At 46.3% G+C, this 24,834-nt stretch overlaps 1 protein-coding gene across 1 annotated transcript in view; it reads right to left on the reverse strand.

Annotated features, from left to right (window-relative positions):
* Window positions 1-24,538, reverse strand: part of STON2 (stonin 2) — a 116,405-nt gene extending 91,867 nt beyond the window's left edge. The window contains exons 1-3 of the mRNA XM_029597707.1: window positions 24,486-24,538; window positions 22,566-22,811; window positions 18,426-18,602 (exon numbers count right to left, since the gene is read on the reverse strand). Coding sequence (XP_029453567.1) covers window positions 18,426-18,474 — 49 coding nt within the window. The 5' untranslated portion in view covers window positions 18,475-18,602; window positions 22,566-22,811; window positions 24,486-24,538. The remainder of the gene's footprint in view (window positions 1-18,425; window positions 18,603-22,565; window positions 22,812-24,485) is intronic.
* Window positions 24,539-24,834: the final 296 nt, after the last annotated feature.

Here is a 24,834-nt window from a genome sequence, read left to right on the forward strand (position 1 = left end):
CTGGGCTGGGCCAGATGTAGGCGAAGGCAGCACAGGCACAGAATGTTTAAGGTGCCCCCCAAAAAACCGGGAATCCCCCTGCTGTTCTCTCATTTCCAGGAGAGAAACCCCTCATACCCAATCCTCTGCTTATGGTCCTGTACTGTAAAATCCAGCCCTGGTTCTGAGACAAGGATAACTGCAATAGTCAAGTGTTATCCCTGTACATCTGGTACTGCTATAGAGTAGTCCTAGGGTTAACTGGGTACTTACTTGGACATATTCAAAATATAGCTGGATAACAATTCCTTCCTCTACCCCAAACCTCCCAAGAATACACCAAAAAATATCATGGCCTTCCCCAAATAAAAATGTATGGGCCATAACAGCCCAAGGTCCCCCCTTCCAGCCCTGGATTTGTCAGTAGGCACCCATTATGTCTCTGCCTAGGATGGTAATTATTTAGGGGCAGCAGGCTACTAAATCTCATTCAGCGGAGTTCAGCCCTCTGCTACTCTGAAACAGAGGGAGAAAGCACCAAAAGCGCCCAGGGGTGGCAGAATCCTAAATCTGTCCCTGCCTCTGCCCCACAGATTTTAAATGAGACCTTTGCTCTGTCAGAACCCCTGGCCCCGCACTGTTACCCCTTTCGGATCCCCCAAGAAGGAGCCAGTACAGCCCTTACTGCGTTCAGGGCAACTTCCAGAGGTGCTCTGACAGCAGTGCTGATAGGCTACATTAACACGGTTACAGTCAGGGCCAAGCTGGAAGCGGCCAGGAGTGCGGTGACTGTACCAGGCCAGCTCTTGCTCGATCTTGGATTGGGGGGTGGGGCTGTGAGGTAGGTTTAGGGGTTCCAGGAGAGTGGAGTGGTTGGCAGCAGGAAGCCAGAGTTAAGACAATTTAATATGTGTGTGTGAGGGGCAGCTGGGCTTGCAACTTTTCTTTTTATTTGGGAAGATGGGAATGGGGGTGGGAGTCAGGGAGTGGGGCCCTATGCCCTGCCATCATTGAGGAATATTTTAAGTACTGAGGAAGATGGGGGATCAGGTCTGCTCGCTCAGAAGTATTTTTTTTAAGTTACTGGGCTATATTTTGTATATAGCTGGGTAGAGTTAAAGTTATGCAGGTGTATGGATCCAGTTAACTTTAGGAGAGGATATTCAGCAGGACGTTTATCCCACTGAATATCTATGACAAGATAGCCGGATAACATGTCCGCTCACCGCTTTTCTGAATATTGAACAGATTGATGCTTTTAAGAAAAAATGGTCAAAAAAGAAAAAATGAGAAGCTGTGGGCAGTGGCTGTTAGGGGGCCACTGTTAAAATGAAGCACACCCAGTGTACCTGGATTTGTCATGTGGTCGGTGTGGGATGTGACTCGGGAAGGGCAGTCAGTGTGGGGCTGGGGGAGCCTGTTCCTCTCACCACAGACGGCAAGCGCCCGCTCTCCCAATGTGCGCCCAGGCCACTCTCCTGGGCGCGCGATTTAGTCTTCAAATGAGGGCCCACGGTAATAAGGAGGCGCTAGGGACACTAGTACGTTCCTAGCGCCTCCTTATTGGCAGAAACGGTGGCTGTCAGCAGATTTGACAGCCGACGCTTAATTTTACCGGCATCTGTTGTCGAACTCGCTGACAGGCACGGGTTCGGAAAACGGACGCCAGCAAAACTGAGCATGCGTCTTCCAACCCGCAAGTGCGGGCTGATTTTTTTTTTTTTTTTTTTTACAATTTTTTATTTTTTTTATTTTTGGGGCAGTTTTTTCTGGTTTTCTGTACACTTTCCCGGTGCCAGCAGAAATTAACTCCTGCCTTTGGGCAGGTGTTAATTTGTGTATGGTGCGGGAATAACTAATAGGCTCATCAACATGCATTTGCATGTTGCGTGCGCTATTAGTTTTTGGGGGGTTGGACACACGTTTTCCTCGCGCTATTACCCCTGACTGTATAAGGGGTAATAATAGCGCATCGGAAACGTGCGTTCAGACGGGGGCTAACTGTGAGCTCGGCCGAGCGCACCGTTCTGTATTGGCCTGAGTGTGAGCTCAGAGCTGGGGGAGGGGTTCCCTTCCCAGAACCAAGGAGAGAAATGGTAAGTGCAGGCCTAAGGCAATGTTTCTACAACTGGTCTGCTTTTCAGGATATCCTTAATGAATATACATGAGATAGATTTGCATACAATCCAGGCAGTATGCATGTGACTATCTCATGCACAGTCCCTCTCCTGTACCCAATTTAATCTCGTAAATGTTATTTCCCATGTTATATTGTATATTTGCAAGTTCTGTTCCAAGTTTTATTGTATTGCTGCAAGTTACGGTTCCTCCAATAGTTAATGTCCTGTCCTTTTTCCGTCTCTCTCCTCCCCTGGATATCCGCTTTGCCTCTTCCTCCTGCTCCCCTTGCCCCACCCTTGTTTTTTTGTATTTCATTCAGTTACATGTAAACCGGTATAGAAAAGCTATTAAATAAATAAAATAAATAAATATTCATTAAGAATATCCTGTAAACCTGACCCATTTGTGACCCTCAAGGACTTGGCCAGAATACCATGGGACCTGTGAGAGAAACACAGGGCTAAGGGATGCCTCCCCCGGGCTCCAGGAACAGACTGAGTGCAGGTGAAATTTTACAGAACATCACTGGGGTGATCCTAGGTGGGTTTCCACTTGTTCTTTTCTTTTGTAATGCCCACACATTTCAGAAGTCCGGCCTTCAGCTGTGCCCGTCCCAGTCACCAGTGTGATGGTTGCAGGAGGTTCTGAGAAAGCCCAGTACTTTTCCCCCTGCCCACCTATGCAGCAGACAAGCAAGAGGAGTTTTAAAAATCTTTAAACAGGAATATCTCCTCAGAAGACAAATTTAATAGCTAAAAAAAAAGTCCTGTAGTTTCCTGGTGCTGCTGCTTTAAGACAGCTCGTATTGCATCTTAGGATAAAAACAGAGGGGCAACTGCAATTAAGTCTCAGGGAAGCACATGTCCCAAATTTTGCACAGGAGGAGATAATGCTCGCTTTCTTATAATTTCCACTGATGCAGATTGATGCCAGTCTTGCTCCCTTTGAACTATAAACATGCCAGGTGGGAACATGCTGACATCCCAGAGAATGAGCTCTCATTGGGCTACAAATTTCTGCCTTCTCTCCCTTGTCAACTGGATTGCAGAGCAAAGTGCAAACTGAAACCCTGGGGAAGAGGATCATCCGTCTCTTCTGAGGACAAGCTGCAGACAAGCCAGGCGGTCCCTCCTTTAAGCCACTTCAGGCACAATATCAAGGCTAGAGTCTCCACCCAGAATGGTTTCAGCGCTGACGCAGGGCCAGGAGAATCCTTGGAGGTTTTCCAGGCGAAACGGTAAATGGTTGCAAGTGGCAGAGTCCTCCCTCCCTCCGTGCTCCTGTTTTTCTCTCTCTCTCTCTCTCTTCTCAGGCAGCTTATTGCACTGAATGATTCCTGGCAGAGGGCGGACAGTCTTATCAGCTGCCTTATAGCTTCAGGAGTCTGGGCTCGGTTAACCTACGCTCGGATCTAGATCTGCTTTTACAGATCAGAGTCACTTTCAGAAGGGCTCGCTCAGGCCTGCTGGTACCCTTCTTCTGGAGAGGACACTGTAAGGTGCAACCACTTACTTTAAAACTTGTTTCTGCATTGGAAAGGCAAATGACTAAAATAAAACAACAACAACAAAAAAACTCCAACAAATTCTGCCCAGCACTTAAGGAGCCTACTGTCCAGGACGTGCATGCAGTGTGCACATATGCACACACACACAAACAGAGAGAGAGAGATCGCATAAACCGCTTTTTCCTGTGGAAAGCAGTCTTAATAAAAACGAAGAGAGCCCCTATTTCCATGACAGGGGAGGAAGCCCATTTTGTGCCTTGCAAGACCTTATAGGGCTGAGAGTCCTGCACGGGTGTGAACACAGATCGTTGTGTTCTTACATAAAACAAGACACAACCCTTCCTTCTCACACGGTGCGACTGAGATAGTTATATGACTCATCGTGATCTCATTCAAATTAAAATCTGATTGCTTCCATTGGCCTTGATGTCCATTTGCAATGTGGTTTTCTGTCCAAATTAATTAAGGTACTTGTTTGGTTGAATTTATTTTACTAGGGTAGCCCAAAATCTGTGTGAGCTCTTTTTAGAATTACTACCATCTGCCCTTCCAAAACCTTACCCGCCTCCCCTACTGAGTGACAGAGGGACCCCCAAGCCTGCTACATCACTGTTTTGTCCTTTCTAAAAGATTTTCATTTACTTTCTGTAACTTGTTGCACATTCAGTAGCTCTTAACAGGGTCATGAACCAACATACCAATTACCCAACATTATGCTGTATGTGAATTTTTAAGACAAGAGGCGATAAAGTGCTTTGTCCACGGCCCACAAAGAGTATCAGTGAGGGAAGCAGGATGGGAACTCCAGGCCACTGCAGTAACCACGCGACCACTTTTTCTGTATTTTATAAGCTGCCCCCACCTTCATGGCTAATGCGTTTCCTCCATACAGGATAAGTGACTCCGTTCTGGAGTACGTACAGGAAAGATGTGGGGGTCTCTGCTTTGTGGCCCCCACCCCTGGAGCACATACCCATGCCTGAGCATGCGTTTTCTTTGGGTTCATTATGTAACCTGCAACATCCTGATCAGCCTTTATTAACAGCTGATGCCAGCCTTACCATGAGTTCATCCACTCTTTGCAATAGCTTTAACTCCAGGATTGTTTTACTTGCAAAAGCACAGAGAAAGGTGGAAGAAAAGGTTAGAAGGTCCGCATGCCTCTATATCAGACACCCGAGTCTTATCTCTCCCAGACATACACAAAACTGCATGCAGATGGAGACAGAAAGAGGGAGAGAGTTACCTTGAGAGTCTGACAGATACTACCAGACCCTTTCTAAAACAGGCTTCTCCTGCCTTCTTCAACCTATATTACATTGGCTGGAGAAGAAGCAGTGAGTTCATTTTTCATCTTTCTAAAACTCTGCCATCCTTGCTAACCAAGGCTTCTTTCATAGAGGTACGGAGCCATAAACTAAATACAGTCTTGGCCGGCGTGGGAGCCAGGCTGCTAGCCCTCCCCGCAGGAAGGCAGTGGGTGCGGCAGACAGACCCTACCATATCCGAGTATATGAGCAGAGTGGAAGGGCAACACTTTAGAGCAGCAAACAGGTCAGCATCCTTTGCATTCTCTTTGCAGTGATGCCCAAGCTGGGCGTACTTAGTTGTAAAATTGATTAAAGTAATATGATTGCCATCTTTGACCATTTAAAAATGTAAAAACTAAAAAGGTCACCAAAGAAGAGTCAAGGGTTACCGTTCCAATGCATGAAGCTTATGATTTGCGTTTGCAAATGAAACTCCCCAGCCAGGATTCTGAACAGACCTGATAGTGTATGAAATCAGTCCAATAAACAAGGCAGCTGTCCTGGTGCAGTGAAAGTGCCTCTGAAACACACTTAAAAGAACGGGTAGATGTGAATCGGTTATTTACTCTTTCGGATAGTAGAAGGACTAGGGGACACTCCATGAAGTTAGCATGGGGCACATTTAAAACTAATCGGAGAAAGTTCTTTTTCACTCAACGCACAATTAAACTCTGGAATTTGTTGCCAGAGGATGTGGTTCGTGCAGTTAGTATAGCTGTGTTTAAAAAAGGATTGGATAAGTTCTTGGAGGAGAAGTCCATTACCTGCTATTAAGTTCACTTAGAGAATAGCCACTGCCATTAGCAATGGTTACATGGAATAGACTTAGTTTTTGGGAACTTGCCAGGTTCTTATGGCCTGGATTGACCACTGTTGGAAACAGGATGCTGGGCTTGATGGACCCTTGGTCTGACCCAGTATGGCATGTTCTTATGTTCTTATGAGTGAAAGTGGTATTTACAACCCAACATCTGAAGAGAAAGCCAAAAAGGTTACAGGAAGAGGATAATGAAGGGAGAGAGATGCCCTACCTGCCCAGATCTTCATAATTCTTTCCTCTCTGTTCCCAGGCACCTAAGCTGATGTGTCCAGCCCCGCTTGCTGGTACGAGCCACAGGAAAACCACAGGGCAGCTGCCCTGTGAGTAATCCCACAAAGGACTCATCCCCTTCCTTCCCCCCTCTGGACTGCTGGAATTCTCGGGCTTTGGGGGCCAAAGAGAGAGTCGCAATCTGCTCCTTTCCTTCCGCTCTCGCCCTCGTCCCTGTAGGAGGCTGGGACCCAGCTCCTCTCTCCTCCACCTGTTTGCTCCATTCGTTCTGCCCTTCAGTGCCTCGGAGACACATGGGTCTGCTTTTGTGGATACAGCCTGTACTGTCAATCAAAGTCCATCACAGGAACAAGCGTGGATCTCCTGGCGGGTTGTGTTTCCTTGTTTACCACTAATTGTAAGTTAAGAAACTGGATGTAAAAAGTACCTGCAATCTACTACTCCTCAAACTGCACAATCCCATGCCGGAGCTCAGCTGCGCAGCCCGGCTTCCTCACATTGGAGGGTGGAACAAGCCTGGCCCCTCTTCTTTCTCCCCTGGAATGAGAGAGCAGGTTGCCTGCACGTGAAGGTGGAGAGTACCAGATCCGGACTAAGTATGGACCATTTCCCATCTCTCTTCCTCTCCTACCTGCTCCACGAGACTTAACCTGCCAGTTAATATATTATTGCCTTAAATTTTGGTAGTTCTCTTACATATAACTCTCTTGTAGAAGTTAATTTCTACTCTCTATCTTGCTTTCCTCATTCACTGTATAGAACTGTCATTTATCTCAAGCTTACTGTTATCTCAAGTTTATTGTGATCTGTAAACTCTGCTGCGATTACCTGTATCTTGCTTTCCTCATCCCTTGTACAGAACTGTATCTACCTCAAGTTTAATTCCTCATACCTTGTACAGAACTGTTATTTATCTCAAGTTTAATAGTTATCTGTAAACACTGCTGCTATTGCATAGCGCTGTTGTGAGTTCCTGTTGAATGTAAACAGATGTGATGTTACTAAACGATTATCGGTATATAAAAGCCTCAAATAAATAAGTAAGTAAGTAAGTAAATAAGTAAGTTAGTTGCTTTCACCACAGATAAGGGGAATAGGATTGTGTCATTCAAAGGCCTCTCAGGTGTTAATAATGCACATTTACACATGAAACAAACATTTTGGGGCAGAAAGGAAGTGCTAGAAAAAGAAGTCAAAGATTTCAAAGGGCCATGACATAAACACTGTGGCTCTCTAAAGGCTAGAGGACGGAAATGAAGAAACGGGTGCATGGGGTTAACCTTCACAGAGCAGCAGTTACTGCCCTTAACAGAAACATGGGGGTAACCTGCACGGAGCGGCAGTTACTACCCTTAACAGAAACATGGGGGTAACCTGCACAGAGCGGCAGTTACTACCCTTAACAGAAACATGGGGCTAACCCACACGGAGCGGCAGTTACTACCCTTAACAGAAACATGGGGGTAACATGCACAGAGCGGCAGTTACTACCCTTAACAAAAACATGGGGGTAACATGCACAGAGCGGCAGTTACTACCCTTAACAGAAACATGGGGGTAACCTGCACAGTGCGACAGTTACTATCCTTAACAGAAACATGGGGATAACCTGCACAGTGCGACAGTTACTACCCTTAACAGAAACATGGGGGTAACCTGCACAGTGCGACAGTTACTATCCTTAACAGAAACATGGGGGTAACCTGCACAGTGCGACAGTTACTATCCTTAACAGAAACATGGGGATAACCTGCACAGTGCGACAGTTACTATCCTTAACAGAAACATGGGGGTAACCTGCACAGTGCGACAGTTACTATCCTTAACAGAAACATGGGGATAACCTGCACAGTGCGACAGTTACTATCCTTAACAGAAACATGGGAGTAACCTGCACAGTGCGACAGTTACTATCCTTAACAGAAACATGGGGATAACCTGCACAGTGCGACAGTTACTACCCTTAACAGAAACATGGGGGTAACCTGCACAGTGCGACAGTTACTATCCTTAACAGAAACATGGGGGTAACCTGCACAGTGCGACAGTTACTATCCTTAACAGAAACATGGGGATAACCTGCACAGTGCGACAGTTACTATCCTTAACAGAACCATGGGGGTAACCTGCACGGAGCAGCAGTTACTACCCTTAACAGAAACATGGGGGTAACCTGCACGGAGCAGCAGTTACTACCCTTAACAGAAACATGGGGGTAACCTGCACGGAGCAGCAGTTACTACCCTTAACAGAAACATGGGGGTAACCTGCACGGAGCAGCAGTTACTACCCTTAACAGAAACATGGGGGTAACCTGCACGGAGCAGCAGTTACTACCCTTAACAGAAACATGGGGGTAACCTGCACAGTGCGACAGTTACTATCCTTAACAGAAACATGGGGATAACCTGCACAGTGCGACAGTTAGTACCCTTAACAGAAACATGGGAGTAATCTGCACAGTGCGACAGTTACTACCCTTAACAGAAACATGGGGGTAACCTGCACGGAGCGGCAGTTACTACCCTTAACAGAAACATGGGGGTAACCTGCACAGTGCGACAGTTACTATCCTTAACAGAAACATGGGGGTAACCTGCACAGTGCGACAGTTACTACCCTTAACAGAAACATGGGGGTAACCTGCACAGAGCAGCAGTTACTATCCTTAACAGAAACATGGGGGTAACCTGCACGGAGCGGCAGTTACTACCCTTAACAGAAACATGGGGGTAACCTGCACAGTGCGACAGTTACTATCCTTAACAGAAACATGGGGGTAACCTGCACAGTGCGACAGTTACTATCCTTAACAGAAACATGGGGATAACCTGCACAGTGTGACAGTTACTACCCTTAACAGAAACATGGGGGTAACCTGCACGGAGCAGCAGTTACTACCCTTAAACAGAAACATGGGGGTAACCTGCACGGAGCAGCAGTTACTATCCTTAACAGAAACATGGGGATAACCTGCACAGTGCGACAGTTACTACCCTTAACAGAAACATGGGAGTAACCTGCACAGTGCGACAGTTACTATCCTTAACAGAAACATGGGGGTAACCTGCACGGAGCAGCAGTTACTATCCTTAACAGAAACATGGGGATAACCTGCACAGTGCGACAGTTACTATCCTTAACAGAAACATGGGAGTAACCTGCACAGTGCGACAGTTACTATCCTTAACAGAAACATGGGGGTAACCTGCACGGAGCAGCAGTTACTATCCTTAACAGAAACATGGGGATAACCTGCACAGTGCGACAGTTACTATCCTTAACAGAAACATGGGGATAACCTGCACAGTGCGACAGTTACTATCCTTAACAGAAACATGGGGATAACCTGCACAGTGTGACAGTTACTATCCTTAACAGAAACATGGGGGTAAGCCACACGGTGCGGCAGTTACTATCCTTAACAGAAACATGGGGGTAAGCCACACGGTGCGGCAGTTACCACCATAAGAAGCTTGATGGGCCATCATTATTATGTTACTATAAGTCATGATCCTCAAAGGGGTCAGGCTCAGGAGTTAATGTGAGGAAATATTTCTTCTCAGAAAGAGTGGCAGATGCATGGAATGGCTTTGCAGGGGAGGTGGCGGAGACAAAACAAGCAACAGGATTTGTAAAAGCCAAGGATAAGCACAGAAGATGCTTAGCTGCGAAGAAGGGAGGGGCAACCCTCAGATCAACCAGTGCCTCTTTTAAAACACTGAAACAGAAAGGAACTTGGGCAAATCAGAAGGACCTGACAGTCCTTATCTGTGAATCGGAACTGGAATTGGTTTGGATTCCGGTTCCGATTCACATGTGTTTTTTTTTTCATCGGGCCTGAGCCGATAAACAAAAAACCCACCCCAACCCTTTAAAACTAATCCCTTTGCTTCCCCCACCCCCGACCCCCCCAAAAACATTATACAGGTACCTGGTGGTCCAGTGGGGGTCCCGGGAGCGATCTCCTGCTCTCGGGCCGTCGGCTGCCACTAATAAAAATGGCACCGATGGCCTTTGCCCTTACCATGTGACAGGGTATCCGTGCCATTGGCTGGCCCCTGTCACATAGAGGGAGCACTGGATGGCCAGCGCCATCTTTAAAAATGGCACGGGCCATCCAGTGTGACAGGGTATCCGGCCAATGGCACGGATACCCTGTCACATGGTAAGGGCAAAGGGCCATCGGCGCCATTTTTATTAGTGGCAGCCGACGGCCCGAGAGCAGGAGATCACTCCCGGGACCCCCACTGCACCACCGGGTACCTGTAAAATGTTTTTGCGGGGGTGGGGTGGGGGAAGCAAAGGGATTAGTTTTAAAGGGTCGGGGTGGGTTTAGGGGTTATTTTTGTGTGCTGTTTTTCCTGCCCTCCCCCCAAACGATAAGAGAACCCCCACGATCAATATCATGGGGTTTTCCTATCATTTCAGGGGAGCCCCCGATTTCTGACGATTTTGAAAATATCAACGATATTTTCAATCGTCCAAAGCCCGATTCACATCCCTAGTCCTTATCTGCTGCTCTGTTCTATGTTTCCGGTGCTAGCACATCTGTAAGTGCAGCTGTTTTGGCCCAGCACTGTCTGTCCTGAAGCCCCATCTCCATTCACAGATATTGAAGCCTGGTGGTGCAGTGCGCTGTTACCCTGTGGCACATTTAAAACTAATCAGAGAAAGTTCTTTTTCACCCAACGCACAATTAAACTCTGGAATTTGTTGCCAGGGGATGTGGTTAGTGCAGTTAGTGTAGCAGGGTTTAAAAAAGGTTTGGATAAATTCTTGGAGGAGAAGTCCATTAACTGCTATTAATCAAGTTGACTTAGAAAATAGCTTACTTGTACCCGTGCAAGAAAGAGGCAGTAATCAGAGTGCAATTTTTTGGTGTGTAAGAACGTCTCGTTGTCTGCTTTATTGTTATTCAGCTAAAGTTACCTTGAGCCACAGGAAAATGGCATGACACTGGAGAATCAGTATCACTGAGCTGAGACACAGAGAGCCAAAGGTCACACAGAGAGATTTCTCCTGACTGGCAGAGAAACCTTGGACTCTTCACATCGCCTCCAAAACCCTCTTGGTGAAGACGTGCAATGGATTCTCTCACAGAGCAGGACTTCATGGCACTGGGGTTCCCACTACTAGTGTGACATGATTTCACATAACATTTGATCATATGTTACTTCGGTGTTGCACAAATCTTCTGTTTCTTGAGTGCTGGCTAATGTCGAATTTGAAATGAAGACGAATGGCCTCGAACTAGCTCCTGAGAAATTCGAAAGCAGCACAGCCCTGCCTACAACTGGCTTTGGATTAGCACCTGACAGTGGAGAGGTCTTGCTGTTGCTATTGGCTGTACTGGACATGGAAACTTACCCAGCACCAGCTGTCTGAGCAAGTGAACAAACAGCATCTCAGCTTCTACAGCTCCAGACAGACCATCTGGTTACCACCACTCCGGGTGACCTTCCTCCTCTGACCCAGATTTGCAGGCACTGCATGAAAAGGAAGGCTCCCAGAGTGCTAATATTGATATTATCCTCAGACCTGCTGATTAATTACAATGGTCCTAAATTGTTCTCCACCCCGTGATGGAGACGCTCTGCACTCAGCCCCATACCCTGCTTTAAGCAGGAGGGCTGCACAGTTCTTCTGCTATTTACTGTTAAGTTACAGAGCTGCCGTATATCGCTTGAAGAACCACTCCCAGCTTGCATCAGAGCTGATCCTGACTTGTGCACGATGCCCCCATGGGTTGAGCATGAACAACTCAGTCAGTAGCAGAGGGAGGCATAGAAAAGAGAATAAAACCAGTTAAAGAATCGGCTGAGTGAACCTTCACAGGTGCAACTTTCAGACTAGAAAAGGTCCCTTCCTCGGGGAACCAATCAATGCCTTAACTGGAAGAAACTGCTCCTGAGATCCCCCAAGTTTTTCTAGGTTTGTTTGGTTTTTTTTGACAGAAAATAAAGGTCTGAGAAGCTCTCAGTGACTGTAAAGTCAGCAGTTTTAAATGGCTTCAACAATTTGTTATTGACCCTCTGTTGCCGATTATGTAGGTTTGTGCAAGTACTGTTTTGTTCATGTACTGCTCTGGCTCCTTCTGCTCCCATAATACCATGTTTGATAAGCAGATGCTGTGAAGATGAATTTCATTTAATGGTTTTGCTCCCTCCTCAGAGTCGTAGCTAACCTATGGCCAATATTTATTTATTTATTTTATTTAATGGCTTTTCTATACCGATATTAGTAGAAACATCATATCGGTTTACATCAAACTGCAGGTAGAAAATTACATCAAACGGACTGGGCAGTGGGCTGAAGGAACGTAACGAGAAAGAATAATATACAGAAAACAGGAAATCCAACTGAGAGCAAGTTAAAATGTTAGAAAATGGGTATTGAATTGGAGGCATAATAAGAGCAATGGATAGAGGGGGCTGAGGTCCTAATCTGGGAATGCCTGTTTGAAGAGCCAGGTTTTCAGCTTTCTCTTGAATTTGATGGAACAAGGCTCAAGGCAGAGATTTGAGGGTAGTGAGTTCCAGCGGCAGGGGCCAGCAATAGAGATGGCACGATCCCTAGTGGAGGTAAGGTGTGCATTTTTAAGGGATGGGATGTGGAGGGTACCTTTGGTTGTTGCTCTGGTAGTGCGGTTGTGGGGTAAGAAGTGGAAAGGCTTGTCAAGCCAGTTGGAATTGTGGTTGTATAAGGATTTATGAATAATGGTAAGGGTTTTGTAGATGATGCGTGAAGGGATTAGGAGCCAATGGAGCTCCTTAAGGAGGGGGTAATGTGGTCGAATTTGCAGGCATTTGTGATGGTTCTAGCGACGGCATTCTGCAGCATTTGAAGGGGTTTTATGGTGGAATAAGGTAGCCCAAGGAGTAGAGAATTACAGTAGTCCATTTTGTATGTGAGTGTCGCCTGGATAACGGTGCGGAAATCCTGGGTATGGAGTAAGGGTTTGAGCTTTTTTAGGATATTGAGCGTGTAGAAGCCTTCCTTGAGGATAGTGTTGACGTGCTTTTTGAAGTTTAAGTGCTGGTCAATCAGGACACCGAGATCTTGTGCAAAGGGGTGTGAGGAAATAGAGCTGAGTGCTGGGTCGCAAGAGAGAGTGGAGTTTGGAGTTTGATGGTTTGATATGAGGAGCAGTTCTGTTTTGTTGGTATTGAGGGCAAGGTGGAGATTTGTAAGTAAGGAGTTTATGGAAGCGAGACACTTCTCCCAGAATTTTAATGTTTTGGAGATGGATTCTTGTATGGGTATGATGATTTGCACATCGTCTATATATAGAATTTGAGGCCAAGGCTGGATAGGAGCTGGCAGAGGGGGATAAGGTATATATTGAAAAGGGTAGATGAGAGGGAGGATCCTTGTGGAACTCCTTGCGAAAGGCTGAAGTGGGAAGATTCAGAGTTGCCTATTTTGACAGAGAATTGTCTATATGGCCTTGGCCAGAGACGATATCCACCAGGGGCGCCGTCGTGTGAAGACTATGGGCTGCCTCCTCCCTCCCCCTGCCCTGGCAGTAAAGAGCAGTGGTCCATGGGGCCACAAAAACTATCAGTCTCCTCTTCCCTCCTGCTGCTCCGGCAATGAAGAACAGCGTGGCGTGCACTTCTGATCCCTCCCCGCCCCAGCAATGAAGAGCAGCACCACAAAATACATTCGTCTCCTCCTCCCCACCCTGATAGTGCAAAGCAGCAGGGCCCACACTCGGGATCATTCCCCGCCCCAGCAATGAAAAGCAGTGCGGCCTGCGGGGGCCATGAAAACCACTAACTTCCTCCTCTTTCCTCTCCCAGCCCGGCAGTGAGGAGTAGTGCAGCAGGGCCTCAAGCAACAGCAATGAAGAGCAATGTGGCTCGGATGTGAGAGCCTGTTGTGTGTGTGTACATGACTGAGCATGCGAGACGGCGTAGGAGCACGTATTATTGAACATGTGAGAGAGCATATGAACATGTGTGTATGACTGAACATGTGTGAGTATGAGCATGTGTAAGAACGTATGAACATGCATGAATTGAGCATGTGAGAGTGAACAAACATGTGCGCATATAGTTGAGCATAAGAGCACAAATAAGCATATGTGTATATAGGGTTAAGCATGGGTTAGAGAGAGCTTATGAGCATGTGTGAATGAGTGCGCATGACTGTGTGTGACTGAGCACAGGAGACTGAACAAGCGAGTATGTGTGCGTAGATGATTGAGCAAGTGAGAGAGAGAGTTTGTATACAACAACCCCCACCCCACTCCCTGCTAATTCATGACACGCTCAGGGCCTCTGAAAATCAAAATTTCCCAGCTATGAACAGTAGGGGATTTTTTTTATCATTAGTTTTAATTATTGGATGTTATTTGATGTATCAGCTGTTTTGAAATATTTATGGACATTTGGAAATGGATACAGATAAGAGGTTTTAAATATTAGAAGTTCTCTTTGTCAGTTTTTGGAAATCTTTATCATTTTCATTAGTATGGTTTTACTGTTATAATTTATATTTCCTGATTTTGTTTGATGTTTTATGAGGGATGGTGATGTTTCTGTTTTTCCATAGTTGCACTGCATACAGAATCTGTCTTGTAGTGGTTTCCAGTTCAGTTTTGGTCTGCATGTTTCTATTTAAACGTTATGGTCTCTCTGTTCACGATTTGGTGAGGGCGTGTCTGTTCAGCATGTGTGAACGAAGTGAGGTGTTCTGCTGGCACCTAGTGTCTGTGTGGAGATCCATAGCAGCCTGGCTTGTTCTATTTTCCTAATAGGAGGGGTATTGGTGTTTCAGGGCCTGGTGTAGTATTTGCAGGGTTGCCCTTTCATAGGTAGCTACTTACTTTTTATATGCTGGCAGTTAATGTTCTTTTGGTATATGAGATTTAGTACATTGTAATTGTAATTCAGTGTACTCATGGCTTTGTGAGGGCCAAGCCTACCGTTTTTTATTATGTATGTTTTATCTGTATCCTGCTACGATCATTGGAGAGGCGGGTAACTCATATTTTTAAAGTAAATAAATAAATACACCTAACATGCACTACCATAGGCTTCATTCCATATGGGTCCAAGTGTCTGTTTTTAAAGGTTTTCTGGTTGGCACCACCGCAATGCATGTAAATATAATATATGTTGTTGTGATTTGTTTTACCTAAGAATGTCCTTTTCATGTAAAATCTAGTATTATAAATGCATAATTTGTAATTGTGTGTGGGGAGGGTGTGGCCGGGAGAAGGGTGACACCTCGTGGTTGGATTGGGGGCCCATGATTGCATGGCCCCCAGCCCAGAACGTACACCGCAAGTTGGGAGGGGAAAAAAAAAGATGCCCGGTAATTGTGAGTGAAGGCTCCTGGAGCCAGGATCTCTGTGCTGGTTCCAAGTGAGCTGGAAGCCCGAAGGAGCAGGAGAAAACCCATGGGTCACAATAAAAATCAAAGCCCCTCCCCCCCCCCCCACTGTTAAAATCAAAGACATTTAACAGCGTTTCGCAGCTCGTGGTGTTTATGTTGTGTTCAGGGTGAGGGCGCACTTTTTCATTTGGGCATAGGTGCCAAATCACCTGGCTGCGGCTTTGCCCCTCTTCATTTTTATTTAAACCATGTGGCTTTATCGGGCAAGGCTCAGAGTATTATAGAAACATAGAAATGACGGCAGAAAAAGACCAATCGGCCCATCCAGTCTGCCCAGCAAACTCCCATACTTATAAGAACATAAGAAAATGCCATACTGGGTCAGACCAAGGGGCCATCAAGCCCAGCATCCTGTTTCCAACAGAGGCCAATCCAGGCCATAAGAACCTGGCAAGTACCCAAAAACTAAGTCTATTCCATGTAACCATTGCTAATGGCAGTGGCTATTCTCTAAGTGACCTTAATAGCAGGTAATGAACTTATCCAATCCTTTTTTAAACACAGCTACACTAACTGCACTAACCACATCCTCTGGCAACAAATTCCAGAGTTTAATTGTGCGTTGAGTAAAAAAGAACTTTCTCCGATTAGTTTTAAATGTGCTACATGCTAACTTCATGGAGTGTCCCCTAGTCCTTCTATTATCCGAAAGAGTAAATAACCGATTCACATCTACCTGTTCTAGACCTCTCATAATTTTAAACACCTCTATCATATCCCCCCTCAGCCGTCTCTTCTCCAAGCTGAAAAGTCCTAACCTCTTTAGTCTTTCCTCATAGGGGAGTTGTTCCATTCCCCTTATTTTCCCATCCTTATCTCTTTCATTATTTTCCCATACTTATCTGTTTCACCAACCACCAAGTTCAGGGCCCTTGTTGGTAACTGTTTGATTCAAATTTCCTGCCACCCCCTGCCGCTGATGCAGAGAGTAATGTTGGAGTTGCATCAAAGGTAAATCATAAGGCTTAATGGTTAAGGGTAGTAACCGCCGCATCAAGCAAGTTACCCCGATGCTTGTTTACCCAGACTGCACAGATAAATGCCTTGTTGGATGCTGTCTGAATGTAAATCCTGTTTTCCACATTTCCCCCTCACTGCTCAAAGCTCGAGTTTAGAGAAATAAATCCAAGCCTGGCAAAAATTCAGTTATTTTAAAGGTCTAAAGAAACAAATCTTGGAGAGGAGCAGGTGATGCTCATTGATTCTGGGCAGTGTAGAGTGGGACACTTCCGACGTTGAGACTTTGGGTTTGCCCAGGGTGCTTTGAGGCCTTGGTGGCACAGCTATCTCCGTCCAGGTCGCATTAGCATGCGGATGGGAAGGTTTCTAAAGAGGTGAGGGGCCTGGTATTAGAGCTCCCTATCAGGGTACTATGTGGTTGCGGAGAGCCTGCCCAGTCGTGCATTGTTAACAGCAGCAGTGCTGTATCTGTAGAGATGGGCGACACTCCCTCTGAACCTGTTCTCTCTCAGTCACTAGGGGCCAGCCGTTCAAGTCTGTCAGTGCCGGCCTCTCTCCACCCCCAAAATACCAAACCTTTACTCCAACAGCAGGAGTCAAACTACTCCAGAATTCGCCTTACCTGCCTAGCAGCAAAGTATTAATCCTTTCACTGAACTAGCCCTGAGGTTCAGCAAACCTTTAAAATCGGGTTGAGATGGTGGAGGGAAGTTTTTGAGCTTGGGTGCCATGCAGTGCTGGCCTGAGCCTGTTTATGGGGGGGGGGGGGGGGGGGTGTCAGTGTCAGGAGCATTTAATTTACTGGTCACTCTGGAGACCTCTGAGAGCTGCTAGAGCTGGTTATGCCACTCGTGTCACAGGCTCCCCATTACTAAGGCGTGATTTTACCACCACACCAGGCCTAGTAGGTCCTGGAAATGCTTTTATATGCCAGTGAACATACAGGATGTGGCAGGGGAGCTGGATTTTTTTTTCTTCTTTCGCTGACAGTTTCCTATACCTTCCCTTGAGCTTCCAATCCATTCGGGACCTGCACTATGGCGTCATGAGTCCCTATTTTTAACCCTCTCCCACCTCATATTTAGCCACTTTTCTACCAACTGTAGCAAGCAGCATTGCAAAGCCAACCCAAGCAGTGTGAGGACATCTCTTACACCATTAGAGAAACCACTGGCAACAAGTACACAGACCTGGGTGCGGAAGAGACAAAGAATAGGTGAGGCATGGCCTCCATTGTGTTATAAGGCCAGAGCAGCAGGCAGTAGGATATCAGGGGGTTTATTCAAGGGCTACGTCCTGCACAGGATGAGCTATGGCAGTTACAACGGGTGCTCAGCTTGAGCTAATCACCTCCTGGGCTGAAGACAGAGCATCCTACCAAGACAGTGCAGCAGGACAGATTGCATGACAAGCGGACAGCTGCCAGAGGCGCAAGGTACCATGGATTGCCGTTCTGTGGTTTAGCTGCCAAATGAAATCACGAAATATATTTTCCTAGTGCTGCTACAAAGAAAAGCATTCAACTTCCAATATAGTCTGCAGCTTATGACGACAACAAAAGGGACTTTGGATTTTGGCCGCCGCAGGGAAAGATGGCACAGGGTAACGCCCCTGGCAGCATGTGCTCTCACTTCCCTATCAGTGCCACTGGTGTAGCACGAGACTCCTTGGATCAGAACTGGCCCCCATTACCTATTACCAGGAAGGCTGAGCTGTGACTTTTGTAGAGAACTGCACCACAGCCCCTAGGATCCAATCCCATTTGCCCCATTACACATAAGACACCTGCTGACAACAGTCTGGCATTTGTGGTTTTCAAAGAAAGGAAAATAATCTAGCTTTAGAAACTGGCATCGTACAGGAGATGGAAGCATGGCTGAGACTCTGGGATAACTTGGAGATAAAATGAATCTTATGGAATCAGAGCATCGTCTGTGAAACAGGTGCATTTGGAAGAGACACTCTTACAGACACAGTCCTCTTGGCTGCAGCTTGCATTTCTTGCAGTCTCCTCAAGGTAAGAGTCCGGCTGGGTGAACCTGACGAGAGGGATCAGATCATACAGGAATGAGATTTTGAGTCACTGACTTACCCACAGACTCTGGTCCCGAGGCCCCTCCACTGGACGCCTCCTCGAGCATTGCAGACCGAAGGTCTGTGTAGGACGGGGCAATGCTGGGACTGCTGGTGTCCTCTGAATGGGTTGTCCAACTGCTCTCAGAGGTCAGAGAGCGTCTCCCATAGGTACCGGATGCGAGACCATTCCTGTCTGATGTTTTTAGGGGTAAGACCAAAAGAGTAAATGATTCAGGACTGCTTTGCGACTTGCAGTTTTAAATAATAATTAGAATTTATATACAGCACTTTTCCTTCAAACAGGATTTCGGTGCTCTTTGCAAGTGAATACTTCAGCAACAGGTAATCAGCCACCTCTGGGATGGAAACTGTGATGTTCGATCTATACGACAGCATTATCATTATTCTCATGCACTCTTGGTTAAATTAGGCAATCTATGAAGGTCTCTTAAGCCATGGGAGAGTGGGTCGCCCCGCTGTGCTGAGGGCTCCAGGTGTCTGCAGTACATTCAGCCTCCTTTTCTGCATCTGTGGGAACCCTGGCACAGTTAATCCTGGGAGAGCATTCTTCAAAAGGGAAATGCAGCTATATCTCCATTATTCATCCTTCAATGTGTTACAGCCTGTTATTCTGTCAGGGGAAAGCAAGCAGCAGGAAGCAGAAACAGTTCAAAGCAGTCACAAACTCACCTGCATCTCCGTTCTGCTGCTTCCTGCTCTCTTTTTTTTTTGTCCCAATCTATTTTATTTCCTACATATTCCGAGTCTTTTTGGAGCAGAAGATGTTCTGGCAGTGGGTATTACACAAACACAGAGGTCCTCCCCCGCAGACATAAAGAGTGAGCCCAGTTAATACCAAGCACCCTGATGCCTTGCCAAAGGGGGGACCACAAGCAATTACCCTGCTCGCTCATCCCTAAAAGCAGCCCTGGGTGTGCTGCAGGTTTTAAAGTCCTCTCTCCCTGAGCCCGCTCTTCAGGACCTGCATTAGATATTATCACGTTGGGGGCTTAGCCATCAGCAGAGCAGTTCATGGTGATAGGAGCAGCTTTCAAAACTGTCAAACCTTTGGGAATTCTGAGGTGGGGTTGGGATTGAGGAGGGTGTGGATATGGATTTTAGATTTCTTAATTTCTCCTGCCTATTTATTGCTCTTTTGTGGTATACCACTTAAGGCACTTTATAAATGCAAACCCAAACGGAAAGAAACAATAATTAGCTCAGGGGTGAGAGAAAAATCAGATCTTAATGAATGTGCTGACTGAATTATTTACATTCTATTAGTACTGAAGCTTTACTAAACAAGACAGCAGAAACAGGAAGAGTCTCAGACACAAGTTCTACTCCCAGCTCTGCCACCGACTCTCTATGTGACGTCGGGTGAATCACTGAATCTCGTAAGAACCTAAGAAGTGCCAGGCTGGGTCAGTCCAAGATCCATCGAGCCCAGCATCCTGTCTCTGACAGAGGCCACTCAAGGTCACAAGTACCCGGCAGATCCCATAAAGTAATCCAATTCCTGTTACTCACGCCCAGGGATAGCAATGGCTTTCTTTAGTCTTCCTGACTAATAATGTGCTAGGGACTTTTTCTCCAGGAACTCGTCCAAACCTTTTTTAAACCCCCTGTGCTACTCCCCTTGATCACGTCCTCCGACCACAGATTCCACAGCTTGATCATGCGCTGAGTGAAAAAGCACTTTCTATTATTTGTTTTCAATCTTCTGGTTCGTTTCATGGAGTGTCCATTTGTTTTAGCATTAATTGAAAGGGTAAATAACTATCCCTTACTTACCCAGCCACTCGTGATTTTATAAACTTCTATCCTGTCCCCTCTCAGCTAGCTGTCTCTTTTCCAAGCTGAAGAGCCCGCGCCGGCATAGCCTCTCATCACAGTAAAGATATTTTATCCCCTTTATCATTTCCATCACCTTCCTCTGCATCTTTTTTAGTTTTTCTCTGTCTTTCTTTAGTTGGGGTGACCAGAACTGCACACAATACTCAAGATGAGGTTGTACCATGGAGCGATACAGAGGCAATAAGATATTTTGGGTTTAATTCTTCATTTCTTTTTGGATTATTCCTAACATTCAATTCACTTTTTTGACTGCCACTGTTCCTTGAGCTGAGGATTTCAATGTATTGTCCACAAGGACTCCAAGGTCCTTTTCCTGGGTAGTGACTCAGAACCCAGCATCATATACCTGTAGTTGGGATTATTTTTCGCTATGTGCATCTCTGCATTTTTCTTTAATACATTTCATCTGCCATTCAGTTGCTCAGTCTCCCAATCACACAAGGTCCTTCTGCATTTTCTCAAAATTCACTTTTCTTTTTTTAAACAACTTTGAATAATTTTGGGTCATCTGCAAATCTGATCACTTCACTCGTTCTTTTTCCAGATCATTTATGAATATGTTAAACAGCACAGGTCCCAGGACCGATCCCTGTGGTTCTCCACGAAGGACCTTTCTCCATTTGGAAAACCGATTATTTAGTCCTGCTCTGTTTCCAGCCTTTTAACCAGTTACCAGTCCACAATAGGACAATGTCTCCTACCCCACGAGGAGTCAGAAGCTTTCTGAATATCCACTATATCAAGCAGCTCTCCTTTAGTACGTGTTTATGAAACATGAGTCTCAGTTCCAATCTTAGCAATGTGATACTAGGCAAGTGCCGGAGGGCCCAAATCACTGAGCTTCTTCCAGCCTTAAAGCGACTCGAGCCTTTTATGCCCCTGTGCCTCGCTCTGCCCAGCAGGGATTCAGTCGCATTGATGATGCAGTCTGGGTGCCAGAAATGTGATGTTAAAAGGAATGCTACCATCTGATATGAATTGTCTGTGATGCCAGCTCTCTTCAGCCTGGAGCAGAATCAGAATTGGCAGGAGGAAATTGGGAATTGGCGTAGAGAGGGAGGGAGAGAAGGGGGTTGCCATACAATCAGGTCTCATCCTTCAGGCCTCCTGCCGGGGAAGGGGGAGGACATACACTGCTGACAGGACATGAGTTAAGCTATCCAAGTCGCAGACACCTCCCCCTTTGTTATGCAGAGTATGGAGGAATGGGTTGCCAGGGAGCCCGGACCATCCCCCTCCTCCTGCCACACAAAATAATAGTTTGAAAATGCAGAAGGGATCCAAGCTAAGCCAGTCCCCTGCCCCCAGCCTCCAAAGGGCTGGGATGAGGGCTCAAGCTTTAATTCCTGGAGATCTGGTCAATAGGACAGAAGGCTCAGACAGAGCCCTAGAACAGCTCTGAACGCCTGTGTGTGGTGTGGAGGGCACAGCAGGGTGCTTTCAAACATCAGGTCCAGCAATGTCTGCTTGATATTCAGCGAGTCGCTTGCCCTCCCTGCTGGTAAATTCTTTTGGGCTGGGACATTGTCACCCATGTCAACAATCCATGACTGTTCTCCAAAACTCACCCACTACTGCCTGGCAGTGACGGACAGGAAGACACTGACATACAAGTGCAGTGCAGACGCGTGCCCATTTTGGTTCAGTGGTGGCAGATTCTCGGTGTCACGATATCTTTCCTGTATGGCCCAATACATTTTGCTTTAGCTGTTTGCCAAGTTATTTCTATTGTATGCACAAAATCTACCAAGCGCTGTATATGTGACATCCAATTCATGACACACACTGCTTCTATATTTTTATCTCATACATGGCTCGTCCCATCTGCTTCTGTTTTTCCAATAATTTGGCACCCTTCATATGACCTGGTTTATGACTAGCACTTTGGTTGAAGGTGTTGTGAGCTGGGAAGCAAGGGGCTGATAGTCAAAAGATGTGTGATTAAAACTGGCTTTTAACCACATAAATATAACTGGTAAATATCCCCCCGCTGTCTGGCTAAAGTTCGTGCACACAAAATTGCTGTGCATACAGATTTATCTGGGCAAAAAAGGGGCTAGGTCAGTCGTGCCCATGCTGGGCTTTTCAAATGTAGCTGTTTAGAGCAATATTCAACTCTAACTAGCTAAGAGCCAGATTCATTAATGCTTTTCTCCCATTTTGTATCAGGTAGTAAATTTGTTCTCATACATGACTGCCCTAAATTTAATCTCACACATTTTAAAAGGTTACGTGCAACTGAATATCTAGATGAAGAGAACTGGTTAACTTTGTCTGCTCTGTTTGCACTACTTCCCACCTGTTTGCCGGAGGGCTGGGGCAGAGCCATTCCATGCCGCCTCTTCAAACTGGACCCAGGTGGTGAGGGACGCAGACAGATCCGACTTCAGAAAGCAAGGCTCCCCGGGTGGAGAATGGCCTCCTGCCTTGTCGGTAGGACCAGCCAGCTCAGACAGACACAGGTGCCCTTGGGTTTCCCCATCCTGCCTCTGATCTTCTTCAGATGGACTTTCGGAGGAAGAGGACGGCCGCTTCTCTGTGCCACCTGTAGCAGAGGAAGGAGCAGACAGAGAGGACAACGCCTGCAGCAGCAGCTCACCAGCACAAGAGCAGAGCAAATGCAGAATCCATCAAAGAAATGTATCTCGTACAAGATCATATTGTAGGAGTATCTCCTAAAAACACCTAGCAACTACAATATAGTTACTTAGCAACCACCGCGATACAGTCAATCTAGCAACTTTATTATGGAAAATTATTGCAAAATGATTATCCCTCTGCCTATACCACTAAATAACCCCTTTGAAAAGGTTGGGTCTGGGATGGGAATTGCAAGATGGTCAGACAGGTTTGACGGATCTGGCTCTCAGCTACATCACCCTCCAACTCCTGTTTACAGTCAGGGTGTACGATGCATCTCTTCAGCCAGCCTTGCAAGGCTTCCCTCTACCCTTCCTCAGCGAGCCATCATATCGCCTCCAGCACCTTCCAGCCCTTTAGATGCTCTTCATTCATATGGGACTCTGCTTTGGCAGTGCTAGCCTCTGGCCAAGAGAGCAGGACACTGCCCTCACTCAGGCTAATGCAATCAAACGTGCGGTAAAACGGGCAAGGCTATTGAGCACCCGTGTTCTCAACGCGTGCACAATCACCTCTCCTGGGCGCCCGATGCTATATTAAAATGAGCTGCTGTGTTGAAGAAGACGCGCTAGGGAGAAATTGTGCGTCCATCGTGCTCCAGTGCATCAGGTGCCCAGGAGACATGGCTGGGCGCTCAACAGGAGTGTCCATTTTATCCTGCCTCAGTTGATTTGCACACACAATATACACGCACAATAGCAAGGGGTGAAATTGGCCTGGAGTGTGTATATTGTGCATTCAGACATTTTTTTTTTAATGAATCCATTACATTATTTTTTAATTCTTAATCAACACAAGCAGTAGATCTGCTGTTGTCTGTGGTTCCTCCTCTGTGGAGGAACCTCAGAGAACAGTATTTTTTATTTTCTCAGGAGCCCCTGGCTCGTGGTTTGACTACCACAGTTCTGGGGCTGCAGTTTAAATTTTCCCTGTTAGAAAATGTGCGTTGGGTGCCTGGGGATTTACTGCATCAGGAGTAATAGCTAATAGCCTCATCTACATGGAATTTACATGGGATGAGCACTATCAGCTACGCAGTTGTTTGGGTGTGCGTTTTGGATGTCCAACCGCTCGTTAACCTGTGTGCTAGGATGGACCCACTTTATTGCATCAGCCCCTCTTCTCTGGGCAGTTTACAGAGATATTGTTTAATCACTACAACAAATGTTAATCCACGACTAAGTCCCAAGGTCTGCAGGAAGCGCGCTAGAAAGCCCCAAAGTCTGAAACATTAAACATGTAACAAAGCAGAGAAATCCATAGGCAAAAAACATTAAAAAAAAAAAAAAAAGTAATTTTGCCTTATGTAGAAAAATTATTCACCACAGAATATAAAAGAAAAACTGTATACACAAAACAGTGAACAAATAGCAGACGTGGCCCTTTCCATGGTATTCACTAAGTGCCCCTTCTGCCTTTTACTGAGAACTTCTCTCTCTAAGGCCTGTGACAAATACCTGGATTGTGAAGAAGGTGCCCTTCCTGGACAGCCTTAGTTACACAGAGCAGGCTGGCACTTTTCACCCCCTCTAACATAAAATCTCTAGGGCTGTAAAGGGAGGAGGAGGAAAACCCTTACCATTCGAGGGAACAGGACAGGGTGCTTCTTCATTGAAGGACACCCACTCGGACTTGCGGTGGCAACAACACTCAGCGGTGCCACAGACTGCTCATCCTTTCCTGGGGAAAGCAAAGCCATGGTGGAATCGCCCTCAGAGCGAGAGCGCGTCGGGCCTGGGACTCCTCAAGGGTCCCCCCCAGAGGCTGCCAGGCATCCTGTCATCTACGAGAGAAAAGGCAGACGTCAAGCAGCAGGGCCACCAAACAAGTCCCTCTTTCGGACATTCCCGCATTTCTTCTAAATTTGTACGGTTTCCATTTCAGAGAGAAAGTAATTGGAAGCCCCTCCAGCTTTGCCACTCCCACCA

Source organism: Rhinatrema bivittatum, chromosome 4 (genome assembly GCF_901001135.1).
Source record: "Rhinatrema bivittatum chromosome 4, aRhiBiv1.1, whole genome shotgun sequence".
Lineage (NCBI taxonomy): Eukaryota > Metazoa > Chordata > Amphibia > Gymnophiona > Rhinatrematidae > Rhinatrema > Rhinatrema bivittatum.